Below are 14,919 nucleotides of genomic sequence, written 5' to 3' on the forward strand. Positions count from 1 at the left end.
TGATTGTGTTAGTGATTGTTCTTAGATGGATAGAAGTTTTATGGCTGTAATTATTGCCTTATTTACTGTTTGGTATGTGAGTGAAGAATGTCTGATAATTAACTGAGAAAAGACAGCTGGGCCGGATGGTCAAGAAGGAAGTGGAGGAGTTGAGAGGCACCAACTTTATTATCAGAATCACCCGGATGGCAGATTGACGACCCTAAAGCAAAGGCATGCACCCCAAGGACAAGATAAAGAGTGGAGCTAGAGGGGTGAGACAAGAAACAGCTGCGGATACTCCCAGTAACAACCCAAATAATGCTGATTAGGAGCAACCTTGACTACCTCGTGATTAACAGCTCCAGTGTGACACAACAAGGTCCAGAGACTGGTATGGGAACTTATTACTATAAAAGAAGGGTGTATTTCCATGGGACTTTGGGTTCGTTCTGCATCTGCGGTGCTTCAAACGTGTTTAACAGAGGCCCAGCTCCCCTCACTCATGTGCAGTTTCAGCTGGCCGCTGGAACAGACCGAGCAACACTAAGGACTGGTAACTATAAGATGCAGCTGCAGAACCTTTTGGTGTGCATGTATGTGTATGAATGGAAGCATGTGCTGATTTTAATGCTTAAATTGTACTTTCAATAAACATGGCATATTGCCTTATCCCCTTTAAAAAGATTCTGTATTCGTCTTATAAGCATAACAATATCAGTATAGTTATACTGGTATAAATTCCTGTGTGGACACTCTTAGCCATGTATAGGAATGGCTTTTTTAGATTTAGCTTAAACCCTTTCCCAAGTGGCATAGCTAAAAATGAACAAAGGTACTTTTATACCAGAATAAGAGTATACACATGTTGACTTATACTGGTATAACTATTTCTATTAAATTCACACCTTGGCTTGTACTAATATAACTTTCCTGGTAGTCAAGCCCTCAGCCAGTGTGTTTATATTCTGCACTGTGTGCTCTAGTGGCTGAATAATTTTATTGCAACTTGTGTTTAGATAATGTAATCACAGAAGGGCATGCTGACGGTGGTAGCCATATTACGAAGCTCACTGTGTACATGAGACACTGGAAAGACTGTCTGTTTCTGGTCATGATTTACTAGTATCTGTGTGTGCTACAGAGTCAGTACACTATTGTATCTTAAGAAAAGTTTTTAGTTAATTTAATGTATTAGGGGAAGAAATCTCTACTCGTTTTGTCTGGGACCTGAAACTACTATAAACAAAATAATAATCATGATGTAATACCTGTATGTAAAGTAGGAAAAATATGAAACTACAGTCACTATGGACTGAGAAGAATGGTCTGTGAATAAGGCATTTGATTGTGACTCAGAAGATCTGGAGTCAATTTATGGCTCTGCCATACATTAGAAGCAAGAGGATGACCAAGGAAAGGGTAGGCTCATTACTCAATGAGGAGGGAAAGACCATGACAAAAAAATGCAGCTAGGCCAAAATTTTAAATGTTTCAGTTTTCACCCAAAAAGTTAGCAGTAATTGCACAGCTACCATAGTGGACATCCATGTAAATGGAGTAGTGTCTGAGGCGAAAATAGAAAAGTTGGCAGGGCCTGATGGAATACATCCTAGAGTACTTAAGGAGTTGGCTGAAGAGATCTCTGAGTCATTAGCAATTTCTCTCTGAGAGCTCCTGATGGACAGGAGATATTCCTGAGAACTGAAAAAGGGCAAATATAGTGCCTATCAATAAAAAGGGGAGTAAGGACAACCCAGGGAATTATAAACCAGTCAGATTAACTTCGGTACCCAGAAAGACAATGGAGCAAATAATCAAAAATCAATTTGTATGCACCGAGAAGAAAATAAGGTGATAAGTAACAGTCAATGTGGATTTGTCAAGACAAAATCATATCAAACCAACACAATATCCTTCTTTGATAGGGTAACAAGCCTTGTGGATGAGGGGAAGTACTAGATGTGATATATCTTGACATTTGTAAGGCTTTTGATATTGTCTCACATGACCTACTTATAAATTAGAGAAATATAGCATAGACAAACCTACTATAAGGTGGATGCACAACTGGTTGGAAAAATGTATTCAGAGAGTAGTTATCAGTGGTTCACAATCAAGCTGGAGGGGCATATTGAGTGCAGTCCTGCAGAGATCTGTCTGGGTCTGGTTCTGTTCAATATCATCTTAAATGGTTTGGATAATGGCATAGAGAGTACACTTATAAAGTTTGCAGACGATTGAAAGCTGGGAGGAGTTGCAAGTGTTCTGGAGGACATGACTAGAATTTAAAATGATCTTGACATGGAGAAATGGTTTGAAATGTATAGGATGAAATTCAGTAAGAACAAATGTAAAGTACTACATTCAGGAATGAATTCAATATGGGAAATGACTGCTTAGGAAGGAGTATTTCAGAAAAGGATCTGGGGTTATTGTGGATCACAAACTAAATAAGAGTCAGCAATGTAATACTGTTGTGAAAAAAGCTAAGGTCGTTCTGGGATACATTAGCAGGAGTGTTGTACGCAAGACACAATAAGAATTCTTCCACTGTACTCAGCATGAATAAGGCGTCTTCTTAGTATTGTGCCCAGGTCTGGGCTCCACACTTCGAGAAAGATGTGCACAAATTGGAGAAAGTCCAGAGGAGAGCAACAAAAATTATAAAAGATCTAGAAAACATAACCTACAAGGAAAGATTGAAAAAACTAGATTTGTCTAGTCTGGAGAAGAGAAGACTGAGGGAGGACATGATAACAGTCTTCAAGTATGTAAAAGGTTGTTATAAAGAGGATGGTGATAAAATGTTCTCCTTAACCACTGAGGATAGGACAAGAAGTAATGGGTTTAAACTGCAGCAAGGGAGATTTAGGTTAGCGATTAGTAGGGATCCTAGTTTTCTGTGATAGAAAAACCAAAAATCTCTGATAAAAAAAAACATGAAAATCTGTGTTTTTCTGGGATTAAAATGAAATGCTGAACTTCAGTTTCCCAAGCCACAATACACAATGGAACCCCATATATACAGTCTAATTGGGACTGGGCCAGATTGCATAATTTAAAATTTGAATAATCCAGAGAATGGGCAAATAGCCTCAGCCCCAGGTGGCTGGGCTCATGCTGTGACCCCTAGGTGGCAGCAGGGCTGGTGCAACCATTTAGGCGACCTAGGCGGTTGCCTAGGGTGCTGGGATTTGGAGGGGCACCATTTTCTTCGGCAGCGACCGTGGCGGCCGGATCTTCAGCAGTGACTGCGGCGGCCGGATCTTTGGCCGCCCCGGTCGCCGCTGGCATTTAGGCGGAGGGAGCTGGGGCAGGGGAGCGCGGGGAGGGCCGCCTACAGCAAGTAAAGGGCGGGGGCGGCACACAGGGGAACTCCCTGCCCCAGTTCGGTTAATACGGAGAGCCAGATAATGGAGGCTCAGATAAACAGGGTTCTACTGTATACGTTTTTATTTGTTCACAAAATATAAAAACTAACCATTCTCTGTAAAGATGCAAATTCTGCGCTTTTCTGCGTTTTTCTGTGGGAAATGGATTTCTAGGATCCCCGGAGATTAGGAAAAACTTCCTAACTGTTAGGGTAGTTAAGCACTGGAACAAATTACCTAGGAAGGTTGTGGAAACTGTCGTAGGAAGTTTTTAAGAACAGGTTAGACCAACACCTGTTGAGGTGATCTAGATAAACAATTCTGCCTCCGTGCAGGGGACTGGACTAGATGGCCTATTGAGATCCCTCTCAATCCTACATTTCTGAGATTTCCTGTGCCACAGTGGGCAAATTACTTAATTTCTCTGTGCCTCAGTTCTCCCATTTCTGACAATAATACTTCCTTCCTCCCATCTCTTGTCTAACTGGTGTGTTTAGATCATTCCTGCCCCACAGGGTTTACAGTCTCACTACTTATTTACCACAAAGACAGTCTGATCATAGTTGGGGTCGCTCGGCACTACTGGAATATAAATATGTTGTTGATTTATTGCATCACTTTTCTTTGTAAAGTAAAAGCAGTTCAATATTGTAGCTATAAAACAAGGATTAATAGCACATGTTTTCTTTTGTCTCTAGGTTAAAGAAAAGGTCCCAGTCTGTAGATGTTACTGCACCAGGCTACAACCTTCTGGCAGCAGAAGCACAAGAGGCCCCACAAGCCAGTAAATTGATACCTGTCACTAACACAGCTGCTTCTGAAGAGGAGCAGAACAACACCACAAATACACAAAGGCGCAATCCACGAAGGAGTGAGCTGAAGAGATACTACACCATTGGTGAGCTTAAAGCCATCATTCAGTTCAAATGTTTTAACTAGTATGTGGAAGGCATCCCCACGTTGCTGGCCAGTCAATCAGGTGTTCGTTAGCTGGATGGAACAGAGTTGCTGACTTCCTTATTGCTCACTGGGGGCTATAGTCTTATCTGTTGCTAACGTTAAAGCATGTTCTTTTGCAGAGAAATTCAGTGTTGTTAATGTGACTTTTCAAGTGACAGAAGCATTCCACTTGTTTTTATTATTATTATTTTTTTGGTTTCACTAGATCTGTCTCAAGTTTTAAAAATAATGTCAAACAGGAGACTCCATAATTATAGCTCACAGGCAGTATAAACTACCAAGGGTAAACTTGACTTTTGACTTTTTAAAAAATGTATCTAGTGTTGTTTCCAAGCAACCTTTCCTTCAGCGTTTATTTCTGTTTTTACTTTTTCAAAATCTCACTCTTTAGCTCAGTACTCACACTCCATTCTTTCAGGTTAAGCTGTTCAACTTCAGCATCACCTCAGATTGCAACACTTATCTCCTAAGGACTTGTAGTGGTGTGAAGTACGTCAGGTGAAATCTAAGTAAAGTGTTGTGTATACAAGTTAAGTACATGATGGTCACTGGGTAAGGAAATCCTCCTCTCCCAAGCTGGGGTCAGGATGTGAGGCTGGCGTAGGAGCTCTCATCTCTTCACCATCAGCCTTTTTGAGGAGGTGGAAGTCATGGAAGGGAGTCTGTTCTTCCAGAACTATGTGGATCCCAGGTGGAATTCCCAATTGGCTGTCTGTCGAGTTCCAAAAGGAGCATGAACTAGATATAGGCTGTTTTCCTGCTCGGCTCCCTCAGCTGCCCTGCCTCTGCTCCTTGGACAAATTCACCCCACACTTCTCCTCAAAAAAGAGAAATTCATTCAACCCCCAACAAAAATCTGAAATGGCACCTCTGTCAGGGCAGGAATGGAATTTGCCACCCACCACACATGGCTCTTTTGATCTGACTGGAGTCCTCCCCCCAAATATAGAAGTCAAGCTACGCCTATGAAATTAGGCCCCTGTGCTACAAAGACTTATGCATGTGCTTAACTTTATTCACTGCGAGTAGTGCTGTTAAAGTCAGTGGTCATGATGTATAAAGCTCAGCATGTGCATAAATCTGTACAGGATTGGCACTTTACTGATTCCTTGGTTTATAATTTAGTATACACTTGATTAAAATGGATGGATCTTTCTCATCTTGTAATGTGCGTGTTATATTGATTAACATTAGTGGGAATTACTTGTTCACTCAGAGAAGAAGAACTAACATAGAAAGGAGGTTATGGACTCTTCGCTAGACACTCCTGAAAAGAGCAGGTATATTTAAAACAAAAAACAAGGTCTGTAGTTTAATTTGGAACATGCTGCCTGTGCAATAATTATAAATTAAACTTTGTTTAAAAACAAAAAACAAAAAAAAACCCCAGCAACAGCAGTTATCTATATATTTTAATAAATAAAATGTAACATTTTATGGACTAAATTTACAAAAGTGATTAGTGATTTTTGGATGTCTTTGTTTTTATTTGCCCAATTTAGGGATAAGTTAAAGGGACCTTTCAGAAAGTGCTGAGCACCCTCCACCTGAAAATCAGTCCCCTTTTTAAAGTGTTTCACGTTACTTCCCCCCTCCACCAATAATGAGACTGAGTCATTTGTCACTTTCGAAAATATAGGCCAGTTCAGTATTGTTTTGGTCAGTATTTCCAAATCTTGGATCAAGTACTGCTTCAATCCCCTGAAGATAAATAAAATGTGCAATTTGAATACCAGCTGAGAATCCTCGATTAACCTCCGTTCAGAGGAATATGCCTCAGGAACTTGGCACTGAAAAAAAAACTTCCTGAGGTGTGCACAGTAGCAGAAATTAGGTTCCAGTTTCTGGACAGAGTAATCAAAAGAAGCAAAGATAATTTAGTTTTCAGGGCTGGAAGTCTGTTTGGCACTTCGGGGCTCAATTGTTAATCAAACAAAGTTATATTTTAAAACGACAAGATGCTAATCATATAGCAGTGTTTTGTAATACAGTCATCCATATTTTTCAGAAATACAGCAGTACAGACAGAGGCGTACATAGATAAAATCAAGAAAAACATTGAATTCATATCTTTATTTCAGAGTTCTGCTGTAGATTGATACATTTGAGAGAGAAGCATGGTCTTGGGCTCCTATTCAACTAGCTGTTCCGTGAGGGTGGATTTCTGTGTCCACACACAGCTCACTCATGTGAAGTAGGTTGCAAAGTTAGGACCTAAAATTGTAAGGATAGACTCTCAGTTGGTGTGAATCAGTGTAGGTCCACTGAAGTCAAAAGAGCTAAGACAGTTTACATCAGCTGAGGATATTTCTCAACAGCCCTTTGGGGAAGGAGCTGTCTGCCTGTGTTTGCGGACAGCTACTGGCACACCATGGGTACTACGAGAAACCAAATTATGGTAATGATGATAGAGCCTGTTACATTTATAGTTAAGGTAGAACTGAGTTTTGTTTATGGCTCATTACCTCAATCAATAAGCCACTAACTTTCCTTTGTCCTAGTACTGAGGTGGTGTTAACAGCCCACTTTACCTTCTATGGTCTCTTGCAACATGTGTTAACTCCTTATACTAAACAATCTGTTCTGCATTGTGTTTAGCTGTGAAACTCAGAGTATCTTTCCCAAACCTGAATAAGAGCTCTGTGTAAATTTGAAAGCTTGTCTCTTTCACCAACAGAAGTTGGTCCAATAAAAGACCTTGCCTCACCCACCTTGTCTCTCTTTTGCTCTTGAGGCAATCTCTTTGTTATGTATGAAGAATACAATATATTCCCCAACCCCTAAAATTACAGTATTTATGTGTTGAATACAGAATGAATTTTCTGAGAATTCACAAGTAAATCAGATCATTTTGAGTTAAAATTAACTTTAAAATGTGTCCTTTAAGAAATTTAGCACAGTGTATCAGATCATATTTTTATCCCAAATGATCTTTATAGTGGATGAACGCAGACTCTTCAAACTTCCCATACCGTGAAACTTACCATGAGGGAACAAATGAAAAATCAAATATGTCTTTAAAAATCCGTTTAATCTGGGACTACAAACACTATTTTGTACTAATCATAATTTATGGTTATTTCATAGTATCACTACAGGGCGAAGTTAAGACAGTTTGAGTATCTTAATTGCATATTTCCAATACATAGGTGTGTTTGGATTTCTTTTAATCTTAACTCTGCTTTTATGATGTTTCTTTTGGAGTTCCTTAAACATCCCTGCAATGTAGTTTACCCTAAATTACTGTTATGTATTCTTAACCTTAGCTCCATCTTAATGTAGGCTTTTTTTCGGGGGAGGGGGATTATTAGTAATGATCAAGTGGTCTGAGCACAGGACTGTGTGAAGATCTAATCCCAGTGCCATAATCCTAAATGTCATACATACGTATGGTGTTATATAAATGATGATCCTGACTCTGGCACACCTTCTGAACGCTTGGGCAAGGCACTGAACCTCTCTTTTTCAGTCTGAAGAATGTAATTCCCTGAGAATTAATGTTTGGAAAGTGCTAGGAACATAAAATGTTCTATAGGGCTGCATTTTGGGACCTCTAATCCACCTGCCCATGACATGTTGGATAAAACCTGTCTGCACTTAGCTATTGTTGGTGGAGTTGCACTGGTGCTGAATTACAGGACCTAATTTTCCAAGTGTAGACAAGGACTGCAAGAGTTAAGTAGTAGTATCTTTTGGTCTATGTTTCATTTGGTTGGTCAATGATATTTATCTTTTTAAAAGTACATCAGTGCTTTGCAGTTCTACTGGTTTCCTAGAGAATTTTAAGCTTTCCTTGTCCTCTGTATGTGAAGTTTCTGTTGTTGGATAAAGTCAATTACAGTACAGTGCATCCTTGGCATCTATCAATACGTTTTTCTTTCTTACATAAAGATATTGATTGGCATTTACACCTACAGTCATCAATGGATTTGTTTAACCAAACTCATGAGACGTATTTTAAAGTTAACTACTCGAAATTTGGTGCTGAGGAATAAAGACCTATGGATATTTTTGCAAGTTCTGTGCTCACGATATTGTTGCAATGGGAATCATTTCTGAGAGTCAGTGACTTTTCTTTAGCATTTAAAAGAAAATGAAAATTAACAATAAGGGAGCTATAGCTTATAAAGATCATGTTTCCAAAAGAGGGAGACATAAAGAAGACAATTTGGTTTACTTAAAACTGGGAAACCCATAACTGCATGTTCATTTACACTTATTAAGCCTGTAGGCAGCGTCATGCAGCTGCATCATAGCTCTTTCTACCTAGTAAGCTAGTAGGTCCCAGGAGGATATATCACTTATAATGTGACATTCTGCCATAAATCTTTACAGATATTCTAGAAAATAGAGAATTAAGTGATAACCATACTTTTCCTTCAGAACATCTAAACACTTAACAGTCCCTAATGTAAAATAAAACATACGCAGGCCTAGTTTTTGTAGCCTATTTTGTGTATTTTAGTGCTTGCTTTGATGTTTTTGCAAGCTGTGTTTGAGAGCTGTTGAAAGGAGGGAAGAATAACTAATGCTCATGGTGATCTGAAAGGAAAACTGAACAGTCTGGAAACCAGAGAAAGTAGGGAGAAATAGCATCCTATGCTCTGCTGGTGACCACAAAGTTATGCAAACAGAAGCCTCTAATGTGTGCAAAGACAACAGCTTTGTAAGTGTTAAACTTCCCATAGATGAAATGATCTTCTGAATCACTGAAATATTCTACAAGTATTACTTTTTTCAACTCACCAGGGATACCTAATGTAGGCAAAAATAGAAAGGCTTTGCTGTGCACCAGCAGAAATATGTAGAAGGTAAAGCTTTAAAAATTACTGCCCTTGGCCCTTATGTACTTTGTGTCTCTCTCTGTGTGTGAGAGAGATACATTACAGTACTCCATTTGGGAAGGAACAATCAGTTGCACACATACAAAATGGGAAATGACTGCCTAGGAAGTACTGTGAAAGGGGATCTGGGGATCGTAGCTAAATATGAGTCAATAGTGTAACACTGTTGCAAAAAAAGTGAACATCATTCTGGGATCATAGGCGCCAACTTTCCCCAGTGCCAGTGGGTGCTCGCCCCACCCCGGCCCTGGCCCCACCCTGACTCCACCCTTTCCCTGCTGCTGCCCTGCCCTCATTCCAATCCCTTCCCCAAAGTCCCCGCCCCAACTCTGCCCCTCCCTGTCCCTATTGGACCCCTTCCCCAAATCCCCACCCTGGTCCTGCGTCTTCCCCAAGCGAGGCATGTTCCCCCTCCTCCCGCCTTCCTTCCCAGCGCTTGCCATGCAAAACAGCTGTTTCACGGCAGGAAGCGCTGGGAGCTAGGGGGAAAAAGTGGGCATATGACGCGCTCAGGGGAGGAGGCGGAGCGGAGGTGGAGGTGAGCTGGGGCAGGGAGCTGCCGGTGGGTGCAGAGCACTCACCAATTTTTTCCCGGGGGTGGTCCAGCCCTGGAGCACCCATGGAGTTGGCGCCTATGTCTGGGATGTATTAGCAGGAGTGTTGTAAGCAAGACATGAGAAGTAATTCTTCTGTTCTGCTCTGCACTGATTAGGCCTCAGCTGGAGTATTGTGTCCAGTTCTGGGTGTCACATTTCAGGAAAGATGTGAACAAATTGGAGAAAGTCCAGAGAAGAACAACAAAAATGATTAAAGGTCAAGATAACATGTTCTATCGGGGAAGAGAAGACTGAGAGGGGCATGGTAGCAATTTTCAAGCACATAAACGATTGTTACAAGGAGGAGGGAGAAAAAATATTGTTCTTAACCTCTGAGGATAGGACAACAAGTAATGGGCTTAAATTACAGTAAGGGAGGTTTAGGCTGGATATTAGGAAAAACTTCATAACTGTTGTCATAAACATACAGCTAAGAGTAGCATAAAATCCATCCTGGGTAGCTGTACTGAATCTTTATCTGTAAGGGGTAAAAAGCTCAAATAACCTAGTTGGCACCTGACCAAAAGGGCCAATAAGGAAAGAAGATACTTTCAAATCAGGGGGTGGGGGTGGGGAGGAGGGTTTGTTTGTGCTCTTTGTTTGTTCCCTCACTGGGGAGAGAGAGACCAGGCCAGGAAAAAAACATCTTCTAAAAACATACCTGAAATCAGCATCTAAGATTACAAAAATTGTAAGTAAAGCAAGGAAATGTGTTGGATTATCTTTTGTTTTAGCTTGTGATTTTTCCCTGTGCTAAGAGGTAGTTTATTCCTGTTTTTAGAACTGTGAAGCTAAGTCCAGAGGGGAGTCCTCTGTGTTTGAAATCTTTTTATCACCCTGTAAAGTTACTTTCCATCCTGATTTTAGAGGTGCTTCTTTTACTTTTTTCTTTATAATAAAGTTCTTCTTTTAAGAACCTAATTGATTTTTAGTGTCTTAAAAACCCAAGGATTTGGCCTGTGCTCACTTCGTTAACCTATTAGTTAGTATATTATTCTCAAGCCTCCCCAGAAAGGGGGTGAAGGGGCTTGGGGAGATATTTTGGGGAAATAGGAACTCCAAGTGGTCTTTTTCCTGAATCTTTGTCTAAATCACTTGGTGGTGGTAGCAATACCGTCCAAGGACAAGGAAAGGATTTATACCTTGGGGAAGTTTTTAACCTAAGCTGGTAATTATAAGCTTAAGGGGTCTTTCATGAGGGCACCCTGACAACGGTCATGGTGGTTAAGCACTGGAATAAATTGCCTAGGGAGGTTGTGGAATCTCCATCATTGGAGATTTTTAAGCAGAGGTTAGACAAATACCAAGAATGGTCTAGCTAATACTTAGTCCTGCCATGAGTGCAAGGGGACTGGACTAGATGACCTCTCGAGGTCCCTTCCAGTCCTATGATTCTATTATATTTTTATTATAGTTAATAAAAAATGGTTGCTTTAATGTAAAGCCCCCTTACATGTACAGAATTTAAAGAAACTTCAGCAGATATTGTGATTTCTGACTTCCACCTATGAGCTCTTACATAAGCAACAAGCCCCAATGGCATGTACAGTTAGTGTCCTATATTTGTGCTTCAGTTATGTTGCAGAGCACACAGTGCCTAGCACAGTGGGATCCTGATTCCTGATCAGGGCTCTTAGATGTTAACATAATAGAAATAAATAATACACCAACAGGTGTATTGTCAGTGACTTTAATGGGAACAGGATTGTATCCCAGGAGGGAGAGTTCTGAGAAACTCAATGCATAAACATTCTGGTGAAAAGCTGATGCTTGTCAAAACAGCTGAAAAGGGTGCAACGTAGTCACGCAGGAGCAGCCAGGGACACAGCTGACAGTGGGGATGACATCTCACTCACAGAAGTATGGCTGGAGGACAGTGCAGTCAGTGAAGACAGTAGCTCAGAAGACTAACCTAGTGCAGTCCTCCCTTCACTGCTTGAATCCAGCAGCCTCTTCTGAAACTGGCGGTTTGTTCCATTTCACACCCACACACCCCTGACTCCAGCAGAGCAGAGCGCTAGCTCTGTCTGGCATAGCTTCCTCTCAGTAGTAATAACAGAAATGTAAGTAGTTCTTTGCCAAGGCTAGAGTGAGTGAGTGACATGGTACTGCCTGACTGGCCAGCAGGGAATGAGATGTCAACACTTGTTACAGCAAAAAATGTCACTAATTTGCAGTTGGTCTCCCATCCATTAGTGAGGTTCTACTGGGTGGGAGTGAATGAGGTTCTCTTATACTTTAACAATTCTCTTCAGAATTGGGGTAAATGTATTATTTCATCCAGGCAGACACATAGCCATGGAAATCTGAAAGAACATCCTACTAAATTTGTAGTACATATGGAGGTTCTGAATAATGCATTGAAACAAGGTTACATGATGACACTACAGGTGATCTAAAGTAGCACAGAGCATCTGGAGCAGCTTAAAGGGCAACTTTTATTATGGAGAAGCTACCACCTCTCCATAGTTACGGTTGCAGCCAGCTTCCATTTTAAAACCCCATTTTTGTCTGCCTCTCCATAACTTTGAGTTGGAATTTTAGTTTGGCCTGGAGATTCTCAGGTCCTCTGAAAGAAACAGAATTTTTCTGCTAAGTTAGAGGACAATACTTCAGACTGTTTTTGAGTTATAAGTAAGGCTACGTTTGTGTCACAGAGGTCATGGAAGTCACAGAATCTGGGAGAGAAAGAGGGACACCTCAGGCGAGTGGCTCGGGGTGTCCCGTTTTCTCTTTAGGAAATATGGTCACCCTGCAGCTCCCAGCCACCATGAGTGGAGACCCCGCACTCCCCCCCCCCCCCTGCAGCTTCCAGCTGCCCTGGGTGGAGGGGGAACCCTACACCCCCAGCCACCACGGTGGTGGGGGAAACCATGGAGATGCAGCAGCAAAAGGCACAGACAGTTCATGGCTTCTGTTAATTTTTATTTATTGCCCATGACCCGTCCGTGACTTTTACTAAAAATAACCATAGAAAAATCTTAGCCTTAGTTATAGGCAGGGGCGGCTCCAGGCACCAGCACGCCGAAGCCACAGGACCAGCGGACTCTCCGCAGGCAAGCCGCCGAAGGCAGCCTGCCTGCCGTGCTTGGGGCGGCAAAATGCCTAGAGCCGCCCCTGGTTATAGGTCATCACAAGCTATTACCATAATTTGAATTTTTTACTTTTGTCTAACCTTCCTTGGTTTCCTACTAGCTCAAAAATTGCATGATAATACCATTCCAAACTTTCCATATAGTTAATTCTCTCTGAAAACTTGTTTGCTACCCATATTTGAAGAAACTAGGCAGTAACTAAGAAAAGTCGGAAGGTATATGGCCTCCAGGCTTGAAAAATTATTGAGGAAATATAAGAGCCTGCGTTTCACAGACTTGGATCTACTTATAAAATAGAGAAGAGAAGGCTTTCCAAAGCAGGGAAGTCCAAGGAAGGATTTCTTCACTGGCTAGTGGAATCAAGGACTGGTGCAAATCCGAAAGAAGAAGAGAGCTATAAATCATATCTATTTTATTGTAACTTGTCGAGCATCTTACACAAAATCTTAAGTAATCCTAAACTCTTTCTTCCATCTCAAACACGTGCCCATTACTGTAGCGTTCTGTAACTCTGCAAGAACTAACTAAAATTACTTTAAAAGAAATGAAAAAGAACCAAGGTAAATCCACATACAGCCAAGGTAAACCCCATTTCAGCAGGGCCGGCTCCAGCTTTTCTGCCGCTCCAAGTGGCGCAAAAAAAAAAAAAAATTGGCGGAAATTCGGTGGCAGGTCCTTCACTCCCTCTCCTCCTCTTCGGCGGCACTTCGGTGGCAGCTCAAAGAGGAAGAGAGGGAATGAGGGACCCACTGCCAAATTCCCACCAAAGACCTGGACGTGCCGCCCCTTTGAATTGGCTGCCCCAAGCACCAGCTTCCTTAGCTGGTGCCTGGAGCCGGCCCTGCATTTCAGAAAAAAGGGTTAACAGTGTTTTACCAGATAATCACTCTGTTCAGGAAAACCCTTCACATAAATCAGCGAAGGATTAGAACAGGGGTCGGCAACTTGTGGCACGCGTGGTAAAGGCGGCACGCGAGTCTATTTTTACTGGCACACTGCTGCCAGCCGGGGTCCGGGCCGCTGGCCCTGCTCAGCCCGCTGCCAGCCTGGGTGAACGGAACCCGCAGCAGGCAGCCGGCTGAGTGGGGCCGGCGACCAGGACCCCGGCTGACAGGAGCCGGCAGATGGAACCCCAGACTGGCAGCGGGCTGAGCTGCTCAGCCAGACACTGGTCTGGGGTTCCATCCGCCAGCCCCGCTCAGCCCAGTGATGGTCTGGAGTTCCAGCCGCCTCGGGGTCTCGGCCGCCGGCCCCGCTCATCCCGCTAATGGCCTGAGTGAACGGAGCCCCTGGCTTGGACTAGGGGGCTGTTTAATTGTGGTGTAGATGTTCTAGCTTGGCCTACAGCAGGAGCTCTGGGTCCCTCCCAACTCACAGGGTCCAAGAGCTCAGGCTCCAGCCTGAGCCCAAATGTGTACACTGCAATTAAACAGCCTTTTAGCCAGAGCCTGAGACAGCTGGAACGGGCCAGCCGTGGGTGTCTAATTGCAGTATAGACACTCTCAAATTCCAGTGTTGTGTTCTGTTTACAGGTGGCTATAAAGTAACTAAAAACTAGCATGTTTAATTTAATTAGGTCAGCAACAGACTCACACAGAAATTTTACCTTGTTTTGACCTTGTTTGCACAGTGTTCTCTGCCAGAAGCAATCAGTGCCTGAGATGGAGCAACACAGGCTAATTATTACCATGATAAATGGATTAAGAAATTGCATTAAAACAGTGTCTGAGTGTTCTCTGATTCTCTCAGCCAGATTTACTTCTTTCTGGGGTTCTTTTTTAATTGCACTATGTTAATCTTAAACCAATGGTTAAATGTCAATATTTATCTGATGATTAACAGTTTACTCAAACAAGTTCATGCTGGGTGAACCAAAGTAAGAATTAAAGTGGACATTGTTATATATTTAAGGTCCCAAATTTAAAGTGATTGCTCTAGGAGTTGTTCTGTATTCTGTCTAACTAAAAAGATCACTTTGATGCTAAATTTTTTTTTAAAAGGGAAACAAAGTGATCACTGCTTATATAGAACATAGGGCCAAATCCTTCAGTTTTCTAGTGCAGGCCAAATT

General features: G+C 41.9%; 1 protein-coding gene across 1 annotated transcript in view; it reads left to right on the forward strand.

Moving 5' to 3' along the window:
• The window catches only part of OXR1 (oxidation resistance 1), a 472,825-nt gene that overhangs the window by 220,372 nt on the left and 237,534 nt on the right, over positions 1-14,919 (forward strand). Inside the window, 1 exon segment of the mRNA XM_039522142.1 lies at positions 4,052-4,251. Coding sequence (XP_039378076.1) covers positions 4,052-4,251 — 200 coding nt within the window.

Source organism: Mauremys reevesii, linkage group 2 (genome assembly GCF_016161935.1).
Source record: "Mauremys reevesii isolate NIE-2019 linkage group 2, ASM1616193v1, whole genome shotgun sequence".
Classification (NCBI taxonomy): domain Eukaryota; kingdom Metazoa; phylum Chordata; order Testudines; family Geoemydidae; genus Mauremys; species Mauremys reevesii.